General features: G+C 51.9%; 8 protein-coding genes across 8 annotated transcripts; 2 read left to right on the top strand and 6 right to left on the bottom strand.

Annotated features, from left to right (window-relative positions):
• Nucleotides 1–83: 83 nt before the first annotated feature.
• On the bottom strand, nt 84–1,034 carry BO94DRAFT_462400 (uncharacterized protein; the record flags this gene model as incomplete). Its single annotated transcript, XM_025607972.1, has 1 exon — nt 84–1,034. A coding segment is annotated over one exon (951 nt), but the record flags the coding sequence as incomplete, so codon positions are not given.
• A 6,177-nt stretch (nt 1,035–7,211) lies between these two features.
• BO94DRAFT_555206 (SDR family NAD(P)-dependent oxidoreductase) lies at nt 7,212–8,073 on the bottom strand (the record flags this gene model as incomplete). The annotated part of the gene is made up of 2 exons (XM_025613775.1): nt 7,212–7,531; nt 7,602–8,073. 2 exons carry the CDS (start codon nt 8,071–8,073, stop codon nt 7,212–7,214), a joined length of 792 nt encoding a protein of 263 aa, XP_025469087.1.
• Nucleotides 8,074–8,261: 188 nt separating this feature from the next.
• On the bottom strand, nt 8,262–9,101 carry BO94DRAFT_389295 (uncharacterized protein). The gene has a single exon (XM_025607310.1). It carries the CDS (start codon nt 8,896–8,898, stop codon nt 8,449–8,451), a length of 450 nt encoding a protein of 149 aa, XP_025469086.1. The 5' UTR covers nt 8,899–9,101; the 3' UTR covers nt 8,262–8,448.
• On the top strand, nt 8,905–11,267 carry BO94DRAFT_513348 (putative GABA permease). Its single transcript, XM_025609841.1, has 5 exons — nt 8,905–9,391; nt 9,442–9,502; nt 9,552–9,784; nt 9,844–10,686; nt 10,782–11,267. Exons 1-5 carry the CDS (start codon nt 9,304–9,306, stop codon nt 11,153–11,155), a joined length of 1,599 nt encoding a protein of 532 aa, XP_025469085.1. The 5' UTR covers nt 8,905–9,303; the 3' UTR covers nt 11,156–11,267.
• Nucleotides 11,268–11,589: 322 nt separating this feature from the next.
• BO94DRAFT_573805 (agmatinase) lies at nt 11,590–13,368 on the bottom strand. The gene is made up of 7 exons (XM_025614987.1): nt 13,074–13,368; nt 12,823–13,017; nt 12,619–12,772; nt 12,546–12,569; nt 12,469–12,490; nt 12,374–12,416; nt 11,590–12,321 (listed from the first exon to the last, which is right to left on the bottom strand). Exons 1-7 carry the CDS (start codon nt 13,344–13,346, stop codon nt 11,815–11,817), a joined length of 1,218 nt encoding a protein of 405 aa, XP_025469084.1. The 5' UTR covers nt 13,347–13,368; the 3' UTR covers nt 11,590–11,814.
• Nucleotides 13,369–13,546: 178 nt separating this feature from the next.
• Nucleotides 13,547–14,674, top strand: BO94DRAFT_533486 (GAF domain-containing protein). Its single transcript, XM_025611345.1, has 4 exons — nt 13,547–13,746; nt 13,807–13,916; nt 14,047–14,389; nt 14,481–14,674. The coding sequence occupies exons 1-4, from the start codon at nt 13,744–13,746 to the stop codon at nt 14,589–14,591; spliced, it is 567 nt and encodes a 188-aa protein (XP_025469083.1). The 5' UTR covers nt 13,547–13,743; the 3' UTR covers nt 14,592–14,674.
• BO94DRAFT_533485 (putative NAD+ kinase Utr1) lies at nt 14,657–17,508 on the bottom strand. The gene is made up of 2 exons (XM_025611344.1): nt 15,549–17,508; nt 14,657–15,496 (listed from the first exon to the last, which is right to left on the bottom strand). The coding sequence occupies exons 1-2, from the start codon at nt 17,020–17,022 to the stop codon at nt 14,985–14,987; spliced, it is 1,986 nt and encodes a 661-aa protein (XP_025469082.1). The 5' UTR covers nt 17,023–17,508; the 3' UTR covers nt 14,657–14,984.
• A 944-nt stretch (nt 17,509–18,452) lies between these two features.
• BO94DRAFT_462845 (putative exosome complex subunit Rrp46) lies at nt 18,453–19,278 on the bottom strand (the record flags this gene model as incomplete). The annotated part of the gene is made up of 2 exons (XM_025607991.1): nt 18,453–18,866; nt 18,943–19,278. The coding sequence occupies 2 exons, from the start codon at nt 19,276–19,278 to the stop codon at nt 18,453–18,455; spliced, it is 750 nt and encodes a 249-aa protein (XP_025469081.1).
• Between the last annotated feature and the right edge of the window lie 642 nt (nt 19,279–19,920).

The raw sequence follows: 19,920 nt of genomic DNA, 5'->3' as shown, positions 1-19,920 counted from the left end.
GTCATACAGGGCAACTTTTCCACTAGTGAAGATTGCTCGCAAACCAGAGGATAGTTATAGTGGCAGATTCATCACCGATAGACTTAGAAGCCCTTGAGGGATTTCATTGGCTTTTGTCGGTTCCGTTCGTTTTCCCGAGCAATCAGTCTATCCACCAGGTCTGGAGCCGGCCCAGCGTGATCTCGAGATGAGAACCCGGATGAACTAGATGTGCCCGAGGCAAGATATCCACCTGCTTCTTCGAGCGCCAGCGGAGTCACCGGGCCCGGGCTGCGGAGCGGATCTAGGCGCGGGGCAGATGGACTCGGTGACAGGGGCCTGGAGGGAGTCTTTGGTAAGGAATTTCCTTCCATCAACTCTCGATACTGCCACATGGTGTCACGGGAGCCAGAGGACGTGCGATACCCGTGTTGTCGCGGCTGGTGTGGTGAAGAAGGCTGCGCTTGAGGGCTGCCGGAGGACTGATATACTGCGGGATGGAACCGTGGTAAGCTCCCCAAGTGGAAAGCAGGCATGGACTTGGGTGTGTTTTGAGCCTGAGAGCGGGAGGGCTGCGGAGACACAGCACGGGCAGTTGGAGCCATGGAGGGGGAGACGGCTGGCGGGTAGAAGGTTGAGCTGTCCGAACGCATTCTGGACGAGGGTGAACGATGGGAGCGATGACCGGATCGACCGCTCCTTCTATGGGATTGTCTTTCTCGGTGAGCCTCGGTGGTATGGTCACGGTGGGCAAAGTAGTAGCCTTTGTCGAAACGCCCTGTTAGGGGAGTGACAGGAAAATCTTTATCGTATGTGTTAGGAGATGGCTTGGGAATGGGAATCGGCCGGGAGGTTGACTGGGTGAGGATGAGGGTCTCCACAGAGTCTGTAGTGTCTGAACTCGACGAGTCGGGAGAAGGAGGATTATATGTTGAGGAGGTTGCCGTTAATTCCTCAAGGGATGACAGCGAAACTCGAGTGGGGTGACCGTGTCTGGCAATGAGATTTTCTAACTGGTCTCGGGCACAAAAGCTGGACGGTTGATAGGAGGGCGACCAGGAGGACGAAGAGAGATTGGCTAGTGAGAGCACGCGATCAGCATGAATGTGCAGAACCAAATGCCACACGTGTCAGGTGGGGATAATTTTTTCGGATCAGCGCCAACAACTGAAACCGAAACAACAAAGCTAATCATCGACGGGGCGAACGATACTAAATTGTAGGGAGAATGTAGAGGAACCAATAAGGATATTGGGGTGGGGTGGTAGGATCTGCCTGATGGGAGCGGGGAAGGAAAGAGACATGGTTGGATGGAAACTCACGGGGAGGGGAAAAGAAACAGGAAGACGAAGACTTACTGCTAAGCAATGGCGGAGAGTGGCATGAACTGTAAGATGAGGGATAAAGGGAAGGCGAGGAAAATGAGGCGGAGGGTGAGGAAGAGGGCGGAGAAGTAGCCATTGAAGGGGGGCCTTGTTCTGCTTTTGAACGGTTTTCTTTTTGTTTTTCCTTTTCTTTTCTTTAGTTTCCCTGGGTTATGCTGATGCGGTGCCCTTCTTTCTTCCTGACTAGTTCCCCCGTCGTAAGCGCCGTAAGTGGATAAGCCGCAGGATGGGACGATGCAAATCCAGGCACCTCGGGCCCCGGATGACTTCTCCTTGACAGGTACGTAGATGCCGTCCCAAGGGTACTATGACTCAGGGGAGATCATGCAACTCCCCCCTCTGCGCTGCGTCTGTTGCCTTCGTTCTCGTTTACCTTTGCGGTTTCCTGGTTAATCCTCTAATTCAACCTGTACAATCTCAATTCTGGTCTATCTGAGACGATAGTAGGTTCACTTTTGCTTTTCCCCTCCGCAGATTCTATTTGATGATTGATCGTCAGCTTGCGGGGAAACTCAAAACCGTCACAAACCAAGAGCCGAAACCCATGGCGTCATGACGGGAGGCGCGGGAACCAAAGCTGGAGGGAGGGGCAAAGCGGAGCGCCCACGGTACGGTACGGTATAGATACCGCCCACCCGGGTTCCACTCCACTCCGCTGCAACAAAGTCAAGTAGGAAGAAGAAGGTGGGATACAGGGTCGATCGGAGGTGATAAACTGGACGGCAAAGAATGCGAAGAAAAAGTCTAACCACTTACATTCAATAGCTGTCCTCTCACCACACACCATCTAATTTTCTAGAGGCCGCACAGACAATCGTATCCCCAGGCGAGAAGAAGGGGTGATTGGTCCCTGAGGAGCCGACGGGCACTAGGCGTGATCCGGGCTAGCCTGCCAGTGACGCATAGTCCGGCAAATGGAAGCGAAGCGGTCACGGGAACCTGGGGGAGTCTCTTGGGTGGGAGAGAGGGGAATGTCACTAGCCAGAGTAGGCAAACATGCAGACAGAAGTTGGCTGTGGCGGACAGGTCACGCTGCAAAGTCAGAGGGAATACGCCCAAGCAGGGAAATGCCGGCGAGTGGATGGGTTGAACATGAAGAGCTTGGCAGTGGTTGGGGAATCCCGTATGATTCCTTTGCACCGAACATGTATCCAAGGGAGGACGCCGGCGGATGTATTTAAGGGTGTACCTGTCAGCCGGGATGGAAATAAAAATAAAAAAGGCGGGAAGAAAGCACCAATGCCGAAGGAAGAGTAGCGAGAGATGGATCCAAAGAAAGAGATTTTGTACCACCCAACATGTTCCAGCAACTTGAAGACAGATCAACCTCTCTGGGATGGACTCGATGGCTGTTTATATTCTCATCTGGTCGAACTAGAGCTTCGTAAGGACTGCTCCTCCGCCTGATGCCCTTGTTCAGCCGATGGAACCTGTTGCAACCACACGCGGGAAACTCGGGTGACCCGGCCGGTTACCATCGCCAGCAACAATAGAGTCAGAGCACACGGCTATAACAATGCTCCAGGATCGCCCGGGCTGGTTCCTCCAAGGTGAGTCTAGTGTTGGCTGGTGTCCTCTCGCTGGAGCTGAAGACTGGCCAGTGGTCTGGTCTGGAGGGAGGGGTTGGCGACACACTACCAGGACGCTACCAGCGACTAACTCTTGCTAGTGGTGTGAATCCTGAATAGAATGGCTGCAACTGCGAGTCATCCCTAGACAGTATCGCGTTGTAACCCCAGACCCGAACGACGCTTTACGCACGGTCGATCTGCAGCTGCCGGTGGTACAGAATGCGCCGACCATCCCCCTCGAAACTGTGGAGAGGCGAAGCTAGGCTGGCAGCTTTTTTCATCCTTCCATCCGAACTGACTCTTCCGATCGGTCCAGGCCAGCCAGGAGGGGATGGATGTGATGGTCCAGCATCAGACATTTCCGAGTTAGTGCCAACCGATATAGCTGAAAGCCATTCCCAAAAATAATGTGAGAGGGCGCTGGCGTCATCCACGCCGTGCTGGGCGATCAGACGACTTGCGTTAGTCCCCCTCCATCACACTGGCCCTCTCCGATGCCCCGCCCCAATCCTCATGGTTGTGCCTGGTTACTGGTGTATGCTTTGACTTTGCTGCATTAATTCTTGTTCTTACGAGATCCAATAATGGTGGCTGGATGTCTATTCCAAGGGATGCGAAGGCGGTGTTCCCAGAACAGGGAAAAGAAAATCAATCCATCCAGATCACCAACATGATTTCGCTTGCTACATTATCATTCCACTACTAATCATCTGTCACGGATTTCACTGTATGCACGTCTGTCTGATCCTGAAGGGCTGACCCGCCCCAGCGGATAAAGCCTCGATCCAAGGTGCAGGCACCAGCATAGATCATACACCGGGATGGAGGGTGAACTTCGTCAGACACAACGTTGACCCCCGGCAGATCTACTCGCGCTGATTAGCCCTTTCCGTTCGAGCGAGCTACCAGATTTAGTTACAGACTGGTCATGGTGACTCGGTTGCAGATCAATCACGCGTCACAATCGCAATTAATCCTCAACCCCACCATTCAATGTGACTGGGACAACCCCTGCAGGGCTGAATATTTGGGTAGCGTTGGTGCTTCACTAATCGTTGTCACTTGCTACTCGTCACACTTTCCCTACCACCCTCCTGTTACCTTTCTTGGGCTTAGTAGCTAACTTGAATGGAGGCTATGCAGGGCAACGTGCGCGTCCAAGACATTGGATCCCGTGCTACAGTCGCCCGTCTAAACCTTCGATATTACAGCCATGCCTCTACTCAGCTATTGGCCACCTTTCACAGCAATGATCTGAAAGTGGAAACTGGCCACTGTGCGATTAGAACACCCGGTGCAGGTCTAAGCTCCTGGGCGAGTACTGCCTGGTGTGACTCGGGACGAAGAATGCTTGATACACAGTCCCCCAATGCATGCTAGGCCTATGGATGGAGAGGCCCCTCCGCCACTAATCCGTACTCCGGGAGAGTGGCATCCAACGACGAATGCAGAAGCTTCCATGAGAACTGCCAGGGCCGAGTCTGTGCGCATGCAGCCTGGGAAGGTGCATATGTCTCCGCCTAGGTTCTGGAACCTCCAGTCATACCCTGAGCCATTTTCAGTATCATGTGGAATATTATAGCGTGAATACTGTCCAATGGATTGGCCAAATGCCTCATTGACTCATTCGAACATGGCCTGGCCATGCATGGTTTCTAATTAACGCCCGGGTATTATGCCAATGTCTTGGTCTGAAAGCTGACAAACAGAACTCAAAGAGCATCAGGTAAATTAAACACGGCACACTTTCCATACACCTGATGCCGTCTAGGCTGAACTATCCCAAACTTATATTTCACGACGACGTATTGAGAACTCCCCGGCTGGATGAGGGTAGCTTCGGTCATTCTATCCCACCTATCTCTGGCCAATCAATTCTCATAGCCTTGAGAGACATCTGTGCGTTTTGTCTGGACCCGGCTGCGGTTTGAATCGGCTGCTATGACTCCAAATCAAAATCCGTTAGATGGACTCACTGTCCTCCCAGAGATCTGCGGTGAAGTTAATTCAATGCCTTACGTGTGTGTATAACAGCAGCAGCACCATGAAATAGGGCGATATCCCATCCGAAGTTTTGGGATAGATTGATTAAAGTTGGCGCTATTGCCGCGATCAATATCGGATATCCTGAAGTTGGTGCGTTCATACTCTCAACCAACTAGAACTAGTGCGCGCTCTGAATGGCCCGACATAGATCAATTACTAAAGACCAACAAATACTTACTGATATTATCTGGTAGCACCTGAGCTGTAGTTAATAATATAGTACTCTCGATTCTGTTGAATATCGGGACTTTGTCAGCCGAATGCTGGTGTGTTTGTATCAATTTGCATTGTTATGAAGGAGCATACTCCTTAGTAGGCAGGCACTTGAATCACGTTCCCGTCAGAAGCCAATGTCTTAGAGACTTTCATTCACTGCAGCCTTGTCTGGTGCATAGGTGTAGCGCAAGGCATGATCTTAAAATCTACTTGAAACTCAGGCCCACATGCTCACTGCACGACTTACAACCTATCAGGCTGGATTTCCTTCACTCGACACCAGTAGACCATCGAGAACTTGGTAGGACCCCGGCTGAAACGTATCCTAGGATACAAAACATTGGCATACTTATCATTCTGCTGACGTGGAGCTATCTAAGCATAGTGCACTGTATCGGCCTCTCTTCATGACTGAGGATTGTCCTTGATCTCCTACACCTTTCTGTGACAGGCTTTAATATGACCCATCAAGACAAAAGCATTTAGTGGATGATTCTGTGTAACCTCGTATCCACGACGGCTACCGCGGAGAGATTTAAGGCACCGCAGATCCCTACCCGTGAGCCTATGATGTCGAATAGTGAGCGGGCGCTGAGACGCAGTATAAGCTGAAAAAGTCCAACGATGTGATATGTCAAGACGTCTAGACCCCGCACTGCGACGCCACCGGTTAACAAACAGCTCGTATCGCCCATGAAGTCTCTAGAGGTAGATTCAGATGATACAGCGTGGATGAAACCTGGAAAACAAGCTCTATGAACAGTAATAGACTATGCCACGGGGTCGATTGGAAAGAAAAATCAGGCAAGGAGACTTGACAAGGCACTCTATCAACGTATAGTCGAGCTAAGCATGGCCATCGGCACTGAGGCCCAGGGCTTGCATCCACTTACCCTGGCATCTATCCGGAAGCATGCCAGAAGGTTCATCAGCTGTGTGCATATGCAGTTTTATCTGCAGTCCGCAGAGGCAGCTGATTGGTGATGTACGGACTTGACATCGCAGCAGCCGCAGTGCAAAGTATTTGACTGGTTATCTTCCTCTTTGCCTTTTCTTCATTGATACACATTGTCTTTAGCACCAATTACTCCTTACTCAACGACCCCAAACTCAATGGAGAGAAACTCACATTGTGTTACACCCTCACCACCAATGATTGCTTCTGTCTGGGATGCTTCCAGTACGCGGACATGGATTATTGTTCTCGTCTTATCAATCACAGTACGATTACACTGCGTCGCATATGTTTCCCTTGATTTGACCTGCGATCTCCTTGATCGCGTGCCATTGTATTTATCAGCTTTACTTTCACCCGCTTGCCAAGTATCCAGGCCCACTACTGGCCAGATTTACCTTTGCCAGGGCGCCTTATTATGCTTGGCAAGGACACATTCACTTGAAAATGTGGCGAGGCCATCAAAAATACGGTGGGTGGTCTATCTAAAATCAAACGAAATAGCTGATTTGAACACTGAGCTCACACTTCGAATGGTATAGGTCCCATTGTTCAATATGGTCCTGACCGTTTCCTCTTCAACACGAAGTTGGAGACGGGGGCGTAAGCATAGATGCCCACTTCATCCCCGGCGGAAACAGTGTGGGGACGGTTATCTACAGTATCCATCATAATCGGAGATACTTTCCGAGACCATACGAGTATATTTCCGAAAGGTGGACTATTGGCGCGGACAACGCTGAAGAGCAGGTCGATGTTGCCAAGTCAGCCTATGCACCTTTTCTAATCGGACCGAGATCCTGTGTCGGACAGACATTGACGTATTCGGAGCTGTTACTTACGATAGCCATGGCGATGTGGAAGTATGACTTCAAGGTAGCGACAGATGGAGGACCTGGGAAGAACAAATCCCATGGAGTTCCAGACTATAAATCGAAGCTTCAGCTTGATGGAAGGGCCAATGACTCAGTTCCGCCCGCGGAGCATGTAAGTGCTCCGAGTGTGGGTGCAATATTTACATTGAAGAATCAATACATTCTATATATGTTCTGTATGTGATCAGCCCAACAACCCCGACAGTCCATGATCAACCGGGATACATGTCCCGTTGATTAGCTCTGCCCCAGGGCCGCACGAGATAGACAGACACAGCTCGGCCACTCGATCCACATCGCATAGCGGTACTCCTGCAGCAGTCATGAGCCCCACGGCCTTGTCCTTTCCTTCCATATTGATGTTAGACATGAATGCATCGGTGATATTCGTCATCATCCCACCCATCATCAGCGCGTTACACCGGATTCCCTTGGAGCCGTAAAAGCTGGCCGTGTTCTTCGTCAAGCCAACGAGGCCATGTTTGCTAGCGGTATAAGCGGCGCCTGCATTTGTCAGTCGGCTATTCACACATCAAATGCGTAATAGGAACCCTTCATGCGGCAGAGAACATACCCGCCATGAAGCCAGCCTTCCCAGCTAGGGACACGATATTCACAATACACCCCTGGACAACCTCCTGCGCCAGCATATTCCGCACAGCCAGTTTACTCAACAAAAACGGTGCTGTCAGGTTCACCGCTATGACTTTATTCCACAGGCCCTCATCGAGATCACCGACGGGGTCGAAGTGGTCCATGATTCCGGCATTGTTGATTAGAATGTCGAGCTTCTGGTATTGAGTTACGATCTCGTCGAATAGTGTCTGCACCTGCGTCGCGGAGGTAATATCCGTCTTGATGATTTTTAGTCTCGCGTCGCCATCCGGTCCTGCAAGATCTAACGAGGTCTGCCGGAGTCGTTCCTCGTTAACATCGCAAATGACCACGTTAGCTCCGGCAGAGAAGAACCGGGCTGCAATAGCTTTTCCCAGGCCGCCGGCGCCACCGGTGACGAGACAGGTTTTTCCAGTGAGATTGATGGACATAGTGGTTGTTGTGACGGTTGCTTTATTGTTTGATTGAATTCATCTGTGGTCTGGGGGGTCGGTGGGCTTTATAGAACAAGGGGTCAGGGTCACGCCTGCGCGGCATGACCGTGAATGCCCACGCGGCCGCTTGATGTCAGGGGGTTGTTCTGTGGGTGCGTATAGGTGGAATCGCCCACATATTGTTCTCCTTGGACCAGTCGGAAGGCGGGCATGGTTGTCGTATTTGCGTATTCGGCGATGACTAAGGGGTTGTGGTGGGTCAGGGGATGAGCAGAAATGGCACAGTCGTTTATATGAGTGCTTCTCGTCGTATACTTCGTACAGGGTACGGTTCGCTATGAGGGTGGATAATTGAACTTGGTTGCCTCCGAGTCAGTGAAGTGTGGTTGATCTGTCTTGAACTTCACCCCCTATCAACGGCGGGGAAATGCCAGTCCGGGTATATGAAGAGGGGGAAGCTCTTGGTCGTTGAACATCGAGCACTGAGTCCAAGTCGTCACCTAAATGACTGTTAGCCTCTATGTGACGGGGGAAAGGGTCTGAGTTTTGACTACCTGTACTTGACTTTTCTGGACATCCCTTGTCCAGGGCAATGGCCCCTCGTGATATCAGCCACTTGAAGTCCTTGCACGGGGTTGCAGGGACCAATTCGGGATGGTACCAGAGCGAAACCAAAGAGAATGGAGCCGAGAAGAGCAGAAGCCCGACGATGCAATAATGCCAGGAGGCTGGCGAGGTCACATGCCCCGGATTGGCGAGCCCGTCCAACCGCCTTCTCTCTTCCGGCTCTTCTTCTCTTCTCCGATGAACAACACGGCGCATTTCATTCCCATCTCACAAAGTTATTATTCATGATTCACTATCCATCACCTTGTCTTCGATAAGCTTATCATCTTGGCAGGCTCATGACAAATTGGGATGACATGGACTGCACGATGTTCGCCTGTTCCCTTCGCTGTAGGCGAGTGAACTGTGAAGGCTCCACCGGCCATCGCGCAGACCTTCTCGATCCGGCAATGAGTGTTATCTTATCGCTTCCCCGGTTATCGTCCCCGGTTCTACTGTGTGCTCGATGCACTCCATCCTGCATCTACTCCAGCATCGCCCAGGGTCCGATGCGCGCATCTCCGCTGCCTCGAATGCCAATAAATACCCCCCATGGATGGCCGCCGCCATCATGTTTGAATCTTCGAGTCGTTTTTCCATTTCCGCAGCCAGACTACAACAATGGCGATATCCGGAGACGAGATTCAGGCCGTCGGTCCAGCCACCACGGGCGAGGATGTTCGGCTGGAGAATTTGGGCTATGAGCAGGGTATGGCTGCCACATCAGACTTGAATGGACTATGCTGATCATGTATGCAGAGCTAAAACGGTCCTTTGGGCTCTTGGGTATGATTGGGTTCAGTTTCAGTGTGGTCACCTCGTATGTCAACCTCGTCGTGTGTAGGATATATGCTAACCCTAGCTTTAAGATGGACCGCGTTAAGTGGTGTCTTCATCGTCGGTGTCACGTCGGGTGGCCCCCCAGTCATGATCTTCAGCTTCGTTGGTGTCAGCCTTCTCACCCTTGCCGTTGCCATTCCCATGGCCGAGATGTGTTCGATGTATCCTGTGGCCGGTGGTCAATACTCCTGGGTGGCTGCCTTGGCTCCCCCGAAATTCGCCCGTGAGTTATCCTACATAACAGGATGGTTTATGCTCATCGGTAAGACCTCAACATCTCTTCCCCATCATGAAGATGAACCATGCTCACAAAGACACAAGGTCTTCTCGCAATGGGTGCAACCAACAACTCCATCGCTGCACAGTTCGTGCTCGGAATGGCCAACCTCGTCTTCCCCTCGTATGAAATTCAACGCTGGCAGACCGTCCTAGTAGCCTACCTTGTGGCTATCCTTGCCGCTGCAATAAACATATGGGGTCCCCATCTACTCAACCGTATCTCCCGCTTCATTCTCATCTGGAACATCGCCGCTTTTTTCATCACGATCGTTGTTCTACTCGCCACAAACGACCATAAGCAATCCGCCTCCTTTGTCTTCGCTGACTTTCAAAACTTCACCGGATGGGACCGTGCCATGGCCGCCATCGTTGGCATCCTACAGGCTTGCTTCGGTATGTGCTGCTACGACGCCCCGGCGCACATGACCGAGGAGATGAAGTCTGCCTCCAAGCAAGCCCCACAAGCCATTATCTTATCCGTCGTCCTCGGCGCCATCACCGGCTTTGCCTTCCTCCTCGTCCTCTGCTTTTGCATCGGCGATATCAACGCCACCCAGAACTCCGCCACCGGCGTCCCCGTCATCCAGATCTTCTACGACTCAACCGGAAGCAAAATCGCCGCCTGCTTCCTCGCCAGCATGATTGCCGTTATCGTCATCATAGCCGGAAACAATATCCTGGCAGAGGGCTCCCGCTGCGTATACGCCTTTGCCCGCGACAACGGCCTCCCCTTTAGCAAATTCCTCGCCAAAGTCGATAAGAAACGCCAAGTCCCAATCAACGCTGTCCTCCTCACCCTGATCGTCCAACTAGCCCTTGACGCCATTGACTTTGGCACCTCCACCGGCTTCGAAACCGTCATTGCCATTTCCACGGAAGGATTCTGTACGTTCCCTTCCCTCTCCCAACATACCCCTGCCTCTCTCCTTCCCTTCTTCCCACAACAACCAACACCAAAACTAACAAAACATCAAAAAAAGACCTCTCCTACGCCATGGCCCTTGCCAGCCGTCTCCTCGGCTACATAACCAACCACCGACCAACCATGACGGGCCCATTTTCCCTCCGTCCCTGGATTTCAATCACCTTGAATACTCTGGGGTTACTATTCCTGCTCTTCGCATCTATCACATTCAACTTCCCAGAAACGTACCCCGTAACTAAGGACTCAATGAACTATACGAGTGCGGCAATCGGGGTGATTGCGGTGATTAGTCTCCTGACGTGGGTGGTTACAGGGAGGAAACATTTCACGGGACCGGAGGGTTGGGATGGAAGTGGGAGTGTAGAAGGGAAGGTGGTTAAGTTGGAGGAGGAGAATAGGAATGAGGCTGAGTCGGAGAAGAGAGGGTGATCCTCATTCTTCTTTTTCCTCCCTTTCTTTAATTGTTCCTCGATTGTTAAATATTTGTGTGATAATATGATATGTGCAAGATACCTATATCAACTAAATAGCAAATCAAAATACCTTCTATCTACATTCCCTTCCCGTATCTGAATAGAAGAAAATCCCCTTTCTACCAATTTCCCCGACAGTTCTGCATACGCACACAATGAATCTTGCCAGCTGATAGTATAGATGAAGTTCAAAATCCTAGATTCAATTACAAAGTCGTACTACTATTTTACGGCCCTATTATTACCTCCCGTCCTAGACACCTACTATCCGATTCGATTTAAGCTAGTTTAAACTGAACCCCGTATTTCGCCCATTTTAGGAGATTTAAGAGCAGAAAAGAAAAAAAGATAGCTTACATACTCACATGGGAAGAGTAGGTATACGATGGGGTTATTCTGAAGTGATACAAACTTCCATTGCTGTTTCAACCATTCAATTAATCTCTTGATCACCTGCGTCAGGTCATTCCTGTACTACAAGCAAGTCGAGATGTCAATACTGGTGTGAGCTGGATATGTATATATGCGGCCGTCAGTGACGTGGGAAGAGTCTCCTGAAGGGGTTTTGTATTGAGGATAAGGTAAGAATAATGCAAGAATACTCAATCATCCACATCACTCCCCCACCGGCCTCGCAACCATCAACGCCAGCAAGGACTGCGCTACCTCGGCGGCAGCAAGAGTCGTGGTCTCACCAGCTGTGTCATAAATAGGCGCTACCTCGACCACGTCTGCACCGATAACGGGTAATCCACGAAGGGCGTCGAGGATGGTGAGGAGTTCGCGGGTAGTAAAGCCGCCTGGTTCAGCGGTTCCGGTTGCTATCATTCCCACAGTCAGTGTCATTAGTCGTTGGTGGGGCATATAGAGTCCAGAATAGAGGGGGGATGTTGCACCTGGGGCATAGGCCGGGTCTAGCACGTCGATGTCGACTGAGATGTAGACCTTGGTTTCGCCGACGCGGGACTTTATTTGTTCTACGAGGGCGGAGACGCCGAGTCGGTCGAGGGCACGGGCGGTGATGATTTCGAAGCCGCAGCGGAGGTCGTTTCGGAGGTCGCCTTTGGGACGGATTACGGGGGCTCGGATGCCCACGTGGATGGAGGTGTTGCGGATTAGGCCCTGAGTTTGGTATTAGAGTGGTTACTTTGGGGGGAGGGGAATGAGAGCGTACCTCTTCGTGAGCGAGATGGAGGAATGTGCCGTGGTTGATGCCTCTAATTAGGTGTTAATAGAGGCGGGGGTTGGTTGGTATGGGGAGTGGCGTACGCGTAGTGGGAGACTCCTCCGCCTGGTTAGATGTTGTTAGAGATGTGTCCGATATGAGTGTAGATGGGGGCGGGTACCTAGGACTTCCGGGTCCCATGTATCTAATTGCTGTCAGTTTTCATCTGTATAGAGTCAAGCAGGGGTACAGACCAATATGACTATCGAAATGTATCACCGACACAGGACCCCAATTCTCGTAGGTCGATCGCAGGGCAGACAAGGTAGTGGTATGATCTCCACCTAAGGTGATGATACGCGGAGACTGGCTGAGATGAGTGGCATTGGCACGACGGGATGAAACGACCTTGCTCTGCAGTTAGACAGATCCTCCAATTCGGACAGTAAAGGGTATACCTTGTGTGCAAGATCAAGCTGCTTCAACGCCACGGTATTATCCAGCCAGGTTAGTGGTGCGTCTCCGCAGTCAACGAGTTTGGCCCAACTGGCGAAGACGTTCTCTCCGGTGTAGATGCTCCATCCGCCCAGACGGCGAGAACCGAGTCGGATACCCTTGGGTCCGAACCGGGCTCCGGGGCGAGCTGTGACACCCTGCGTTTATTAGCTGCGATTGTTCGTTGAGAGAGAGAGAGAGAGAGACAGCTAACAGTGTCGAATGGAGCACCTAGAAAGGCAATGTCGTAGTTGTTGAAGGTTGAGTCATCATCAATGAAGCAATTGACGTATGGTAAGTTGGCAAAGGTAGTCAAGCCGGAGAATTGGCTGCCGGTGACAATATCGATGGTGTCTTCGTGAGCGAGAGGATATTGATAAGAGGGATTGTGAATGGCAGCAACAGGAGGGAAGACGATATCCCGTGTTCGGGCTGGAAGGACGAGCAGGGCGAGAGAAAGGATGAGAGGATACATGATGGCTGACATGGACCCATAGTGGAGAGGCGTGGATGACCAGACGATCAAGTCGTTATTATAGTTTGCTGCTAGTCACTTATCGGCGCTGGACCAAAATAGCAGTTGTATGCGAGATGCTCCACTCCAGCCAAGCAAGCAGTCAGTTAGTTGATCAGGCACGATCTGACTAATTAGATATCATTTGATGTTAGTTATCAGATATCAGCTATGAATCATCAATTAATGAAATGGGGGGATACCACTTACTATACTCCGTAGATGACTGTGGAGGAAGAAAGGAACGGATTCCCCGCAACCCCACTTAATTTTTGCCATCGCTTCTTCCCTTCGCGTCATCGCCGATTTTGCTTCCTCCTCCAACATCCCAATCGCTTCATTCCCAATTGAAGCATAACATATCCTCACAATGGTATGTTCCACACCTCCCCTCCTCCCTCCATCCCCGCCCAACTAACAACCCCCGCCCTAGCCTCACGCCGACTCCTCCTACTTCGGCTCCGCCAATGGCTCCAAATCCGAAGTCTACACACAGGTCCTCGAGCAGGCCCGCGGTCTAGTCTTCGACCAGCGCAACTGGGTACGTTCCCCAATTCCCCCATCCTTCTACCCCCTTCACCAAACCTAACTAACCACCCCTCACCACCAGGTCAGGTAAAACACCCAACCCCTCCCCGACGCACACCCCCGAAACCTCTAACTCCGATCAACACAGCAACTTCTCCAACGTCGCCTCTCTCCTCTGGCACGCTTACGCCGCTCTCCCCGCCCCCTCTTCCTCCGTCAACTGGGCAGGTTTCTACATCCGACAGGACAAATTCCCCTCCCTGAATCCCAGCAATACCTCGGAGCCCAAAAAGCCCGTTCTGCTTCTCGGTCCTTTCCAAGGTCGGCCCGCATGTCAGGAGATTCGGTTCGGGCGGGGCGTGTGCGGTACCGCGGCGGAGAAACGCGAAACGGTGGTTGTGCCGGATGTGTTGAATTTCCCGGGCCATATTGCTTGTGATGCGAGTAGTCGGAGTGAGATTGTGGTGCCGATTTTGGTTAATGGGGAGGTTAGTGCTTCTTTTTCCTCTTTTGTCTTTTGTTTTATGGGGGTGTTGGGTTGGTTTGGTGGCTAATGCGTTGGTGTTGGTGGGGGTCTAGACGATTGCGATTATTGATGTGGATTGTGCGGAGCCGGATGGGTTTGATGATGAGGATAAGAAGTATTTGGAGGAGTTGGCGGCATTGTTGGCTGAGTGTTGTGATTGGTAAAGGGTCTACGATATATAGATATCTACTTCGTAGGGTGTGTAATGATACTAGGTGTTGGAATGTTAATGGTTTGCATGTCGGCAATGCTATATTGCATCGGCCTGGACAGTCTCCAATTTCTATAGCCGTACCATACCCGTCTAACGCCTCTCACAGGCCCCTTCGAGTCTTCCCGAAATGTCAAGTGTATATAGTGTCTAGAGATTCCCCATGACAACCGACCATATCCCAAAGTCTATCAAGTGTCGCTATAGCCGAAAAAGTGTCGCTGTTCCGTGGAACGAGAATGGTATGCCAGTGCGCCATCCAGTGTCGCACGTGGGAGGAAAAATAGCAAGATGGATCAGAAAAGAGAAGAATCCCGGAAAGATCGGGTGAATGTAAGCAGGCTGCCTACGTGCTGAACATGCTCATTTGGCGCTTGAGAGGACTGATCGACCCCGTGTCGCCGTCCTCGCTGACTCCCAGTCCACTGTCGGTCCCGGTCAACCCGGCATCGGTATCAATGTCCCACTCACCATCCTCCTCGTCCTCTGCCGGGTCCAGGCCCGCATCGGAGGCGCTGTGCCAACTCTTCTGAACGGCACCGCGTGTGTTCCATCGGAGCGCTCGCTGAACGCTCTCGAACCACTCCCCACTGCCAGCCACAACCGTCGGGAAGGGGTATTGGCTAGCTTCGACGGTGACGTAGTCGCCCTGGCGCAGTTCTACGCGACCCTTGCCGTCGAACGAGCAGTACGCTGTCGACCGGGACCCTGCGGGAACAGCGATCCGAAGGAGTAGAGAATCCGAGAGAACCATTGGACGGAAGGAGAGGGTATGTGGACAGATAGGGGTAAGAAGGATGCCAGGAATAGAGGGGTGAATCAAAGACCCGCCCGCCGAAAGTGAGTATGCTGTGGAACCTGAAACGCATGTCAGTCGCTGCTTAAGCCGGTCGCGTTGCGTAACACGTACCTGTGGGGGTAGAGAAGATGCACCCATCCGCCTGCACCACGGTGAGCAGATCATTATCCGCATACAGTTCAAGGTTGGACACATATGGCGACGGCCCTCGATCAATCACCAGCTCATTCAGCACCTCAAACTGCTCCCCTTCCTCAACGGCACCCGCTTCAGCTCCCTTGCTGCGATCTTTGCGAAAGACCGTACAGGTAAACCGCATCCGCAGGTTGACCCGCATACCTACATCCCCCATCACTGCATTCAGGTGGTCCTTGTAGTTCTCAAACTCAAAATTTGTTAGGAACCCTAAACTCCCGAGAGAGAAGCAGAGGACGGGCGGGACAATGCGTTGGAATAGCCACGATGTGAAAAGCACCGTTCCATCCCCCCCTAGAGTGAGGACGAGATCGAATTTCTCCGGTGCCGTCCAGCAGAGATCCGGAGTCCAGTAGCGTAACATCTTTTCGAATCGGGGATCCTTCTGCAGGAGCCCCTGCGCATCGAATCGTTTGGAATTTCGCAGTTTGGCATCGACATAAACATTCACCCCAATATCCTTTCCGTAGCGGGGGGTGTACAGGAGCCACTCCGCCAATTCCCGGGTCAGGTGCACGAGACTGTTATCCCGCGCCTTAGTGACGATCATCACATTCCTCACTGCGCGCTTGATTGGTCTCCGCTGCAATTGTTTGGATACTTCTCGGACGCCTGTCGCTGTTTGTACCAGACGCGAGTGCGATAGCCACTCATCGTCCGCAATCTCTTCCAGGACTTTCTGGATATTCACCGCATCATCGAACCGTTGATGGAAGAAGCACGGAGATTGCATGACTAGCCGTGCCGTCGCGGGGGCACGATCCAGATATGTACCTAGCTGGATATTGGATAGAGCAGCAGAAAGCATTTGTGATGAGGAATTGCTCGACCGACGCTCGGTTTCGTCGGAAGGACTAGGGTTCGTATTCAGCAGCCCCAAGGTGGCCGCCAGCGGCATGTTTGAGGTTTGGTTGCACATGGATGGTCGAGACGCGAGGGCTTTTAGAAGGGTTTGACGAGGGATTGAATCGCTCGATAACGCGTTTCGATGGTGGCCCGTCAGGGAGGCCGTCTGCCGGCGTGGCAGCGAGGGTGGTGGAGGAGACGGTGCGACAGCAGCGCCCTCCCGAGGTATGTCAGGTTTCTGGACCGTCTCCAAACACAGGTCGGCAGTCCCGGGAGCAGAATCGCTCGCGTGGATATCGTTGGTGGTGTGCGAAGGATCTATGTGCAAGGCATACTCGCGGAGGAGCGATGCTCCCACGGTGGCCGAGCGAGGAAGAGGAGGGCGCGCCGGAGGAGGATCTGATAGCGGTGGGGCTGCGGAGGACGGCGCTGGTGGTGAGGGCGATGATGATGCTGAGGGCGACGGCAGAGAGCCAGTGGAAGGCAGCGATTCGGAGGACGAGGGAGGGTTCACCGGGCCATGGTTTAGCGGGGAGGAAGCCATGGGCAGATATATGGAGAGACAGCTTGTGCGATGCAGGAGCTGGTTGGTTCAGTCAGACGAGCACACAGGGAAAGGGCAGCGATAATGATGGAATATGCTGGAGACGGAAAGGAAAAACGCCGGGGCTTGAGAAAGCAACTTCGGATGTAACGGGGTTTGGGGCGGGCGACCGTCAAGCGTAATCCACCCCAAGGTTCACGGCGACCCTGTCCATTGGCCAGGCTAAAGCATTTCTCTGGGCCTGTCCACAATCATCTTAATCTAGTCTCCTGGTCGAACTTCGATAGGCTTCCACTCCCTTATTAATTAAGGCGGGTGACCGTCATCGTCAAGACGGAGATCCCCCTCTTTTCCCCCAATCGGGCGGCTGCTATCTCCGCTAATGTTGAAGTACCAATGCCAGACTGTCGGTCCTTGGTGACTGTCTAGTAGCCACGGAACATACACGAGACCATAAAGAAGCTGGAGAAGCCATGACGTTGGAAACTTCCGCGGACAACGAAAAACAATGTGGGTATGATGACCAAGAGGGAGGGATGCATGCATGCAACCTCGACTGGTCCGTATTTACCGAACCAATTCCCTGCCCTCCTTTCCCTTCCCTGCCGGGGACAGGCTAGTAGTCCAAGCGTCCAGTCCAGCCCCCCCCATGCCGGTAGACGCTTATCACGCATTACACATCACGAAGCCATGTGTAAGGGGGCGCCATTGGTGCTGATCGGATCGATTCTCATATTCCCCGTCGCTCAGCTCCTTTCAGTTGAGGTTCTGAACAGATGTGTGCAGTGTGCATGCCTACTAGCCATGTACTCTGAATGTTCCCCTCTCCGGAACTGGGGTGAATAGATATATTACGAGCTACTATCTACTAGTACCCCGTACATGGTACGGAGAACAGGGGACGCCATACATTCCCCCCATGTTTTCTTCCCACAATTCCATGATATTTCAAAGTCCACATGCATAACTCAATGGGACTAAAAAAGTCACTTTCTATTAATATCCAGTATATTGCAGCCCCCATATGGCTTGGTCTGGATGGTTGCCTTATCGCAGAGAATGTCCCTTGTCCGAGACATCCAGCTAACGGAAGATGGTCGACTCCCTTAGTGCACGTCCCTCGTCGTGGACCAGTCTCCTTCTTTGGTTGCTGCGATGACATCCTCCCATAATGTTTATCCGTCGAATCCACCAGTGGAATGTCATAGAACCGATCCCTCGACGGTCGCCAAGAATGTCCCATGCACACACACAACTATCTATCTGAGTCTGGTACTATGAGGAATCCTCAATCGGCCAGGTGCGAGGGACATTAGTAACAGCCGCCCGGAGATACCGGCCGCGATGGACAGCGACGTGTGAGAGCGACCGCAGGTGACCGTAGCCGCCCGTCGCGACTGAATTTAGGTGTCGTGGTATAGGCTGGACGATCAAACAGCATCGATCTTCCAGGCATAGTCACGGTGGACCTGATCATCAATAGTCTCCCGTATAGTACCCTCCAGGGGCTGGCCATCCACATCCTCAACCATAGCAATGTCGCCATCAGTGCCAATCGCTGACGTGCCGTGGCAGATAGCCAACGCGCGCTCGTGAACCTTTTCCCACGTCTCGAAGTCAAAAGCCCCTTGGCTCTCATTCAACAAAAGGTGGCCCTTGGATGAGATTGCTAGGACGTGGACGGATTTCGCTGCAGCTGCTTGTTCTGTTGACGGTTCCCGAATAATATCTCCCAAATCGCTTACGGCCAAAACAGTTGCAGAAAAAGTCATGGACAGGGGAACAGAAGCTGATAGCAGCGCCAGAAGCGCGGTATGGAGAAGCGCAGGTAGGAGCGTTAGATACTGTGGGTTCAAACCAATGCGTTAGTCACCATTGCTCGCCAAAAACTATTGTCTGATTCTGTCACCGTGTACTCACCGATTCTCCTCTGCCCACACTCTCACCACCTACCGTGGCCAGCGTAACCACGACACCGCGCCGGGGGTAGCCCCTCTCTCGTCCCAGAATCAATCTTCCGAGGACTCCCTTGATGATACCCTCCACATAACGTTCACTAACACCAGCGGGGGCAGTGCCTGGTTTGACAAATACTTCCACGGTCGCCTCCTCAGGCTTCAAGGCATCACGGCGTCCGGGAAGTTCGACGGGCGCATTGACAGACCCCAGAATGTTGGATCCGGTCGATGGACACTGATAGGAAGCTGAGCCGTCGGCGCGAGCGAGAGGAGTAAGAGTGGCAGTGGGCCCGACCATGATGGTGTAGCGAGTCTGTCGATTGTTGAGATATTATAACTAATGAGTGTACTAGATCAGGTCGAATGCTATGAGAGAAGGTGATCCTATGGGCGCGGGAGCTTCACGGGTTCCGCTTGGAATTTTCCATTTGGCCGCGGAGCCTGACGAGTGCGGGCTAACTTCTGATTGGTCGAGCTCCCTTGCCCATTGAATAATCCTCAACTCCAAAGTCGCAGCTTCATTTTCTAAAACCTCCTAGCTATCGGCCTGGGTTGGATCAGATTGTTGAAGAGTTCATGAACCTTTATAGAGTGATTAGAAATATGATACTGACACCTAGCCAATACTACTGTTGTATTGTTTTTGGTGAAGCAAATTGTCTAGCTTGACATCTTGCACAATATATATAGTATCCTAGTACATCCTATTGTTCCATCTCCATGTACTTGTGACGTACATAGACTGACCACACCAAGCTGTGATTTTGGTCTGATTGGGAAGTTGTGCGTTGTTTAGGTTAGTTATTAAATCCTTAATTGTGCAACGTGAAGTCCAAACATGCTGCAGACTTAGTAGTCATACAGCAACATCAAATTCGATTTGGAACATCTCGTATTTTTGTGTAACTTCAGTTCTTGACCAATCAAATTGGCGACTGTA

This window comes from Aspergillus sclerotioniger (genome assembly GCF_003184525.1).
Source record: "Aspergillus sclerotioniger CBS 115572 chromosome Unknown BO94scaffold_9, whole genome shotgun sequence".
In the NCBI taxonomy this organism is placed as follows: domain Eukaryota; kingdom Fungi; phylum Ascomycota; class Eurotiomycetes; order Eurotiales; family Aspergillaceae; genus Aspergillus; species Aspergillus sclerotioniger.
This window is presented reverse-complemented; position numbering and strand designations above follow the sequence as displayed.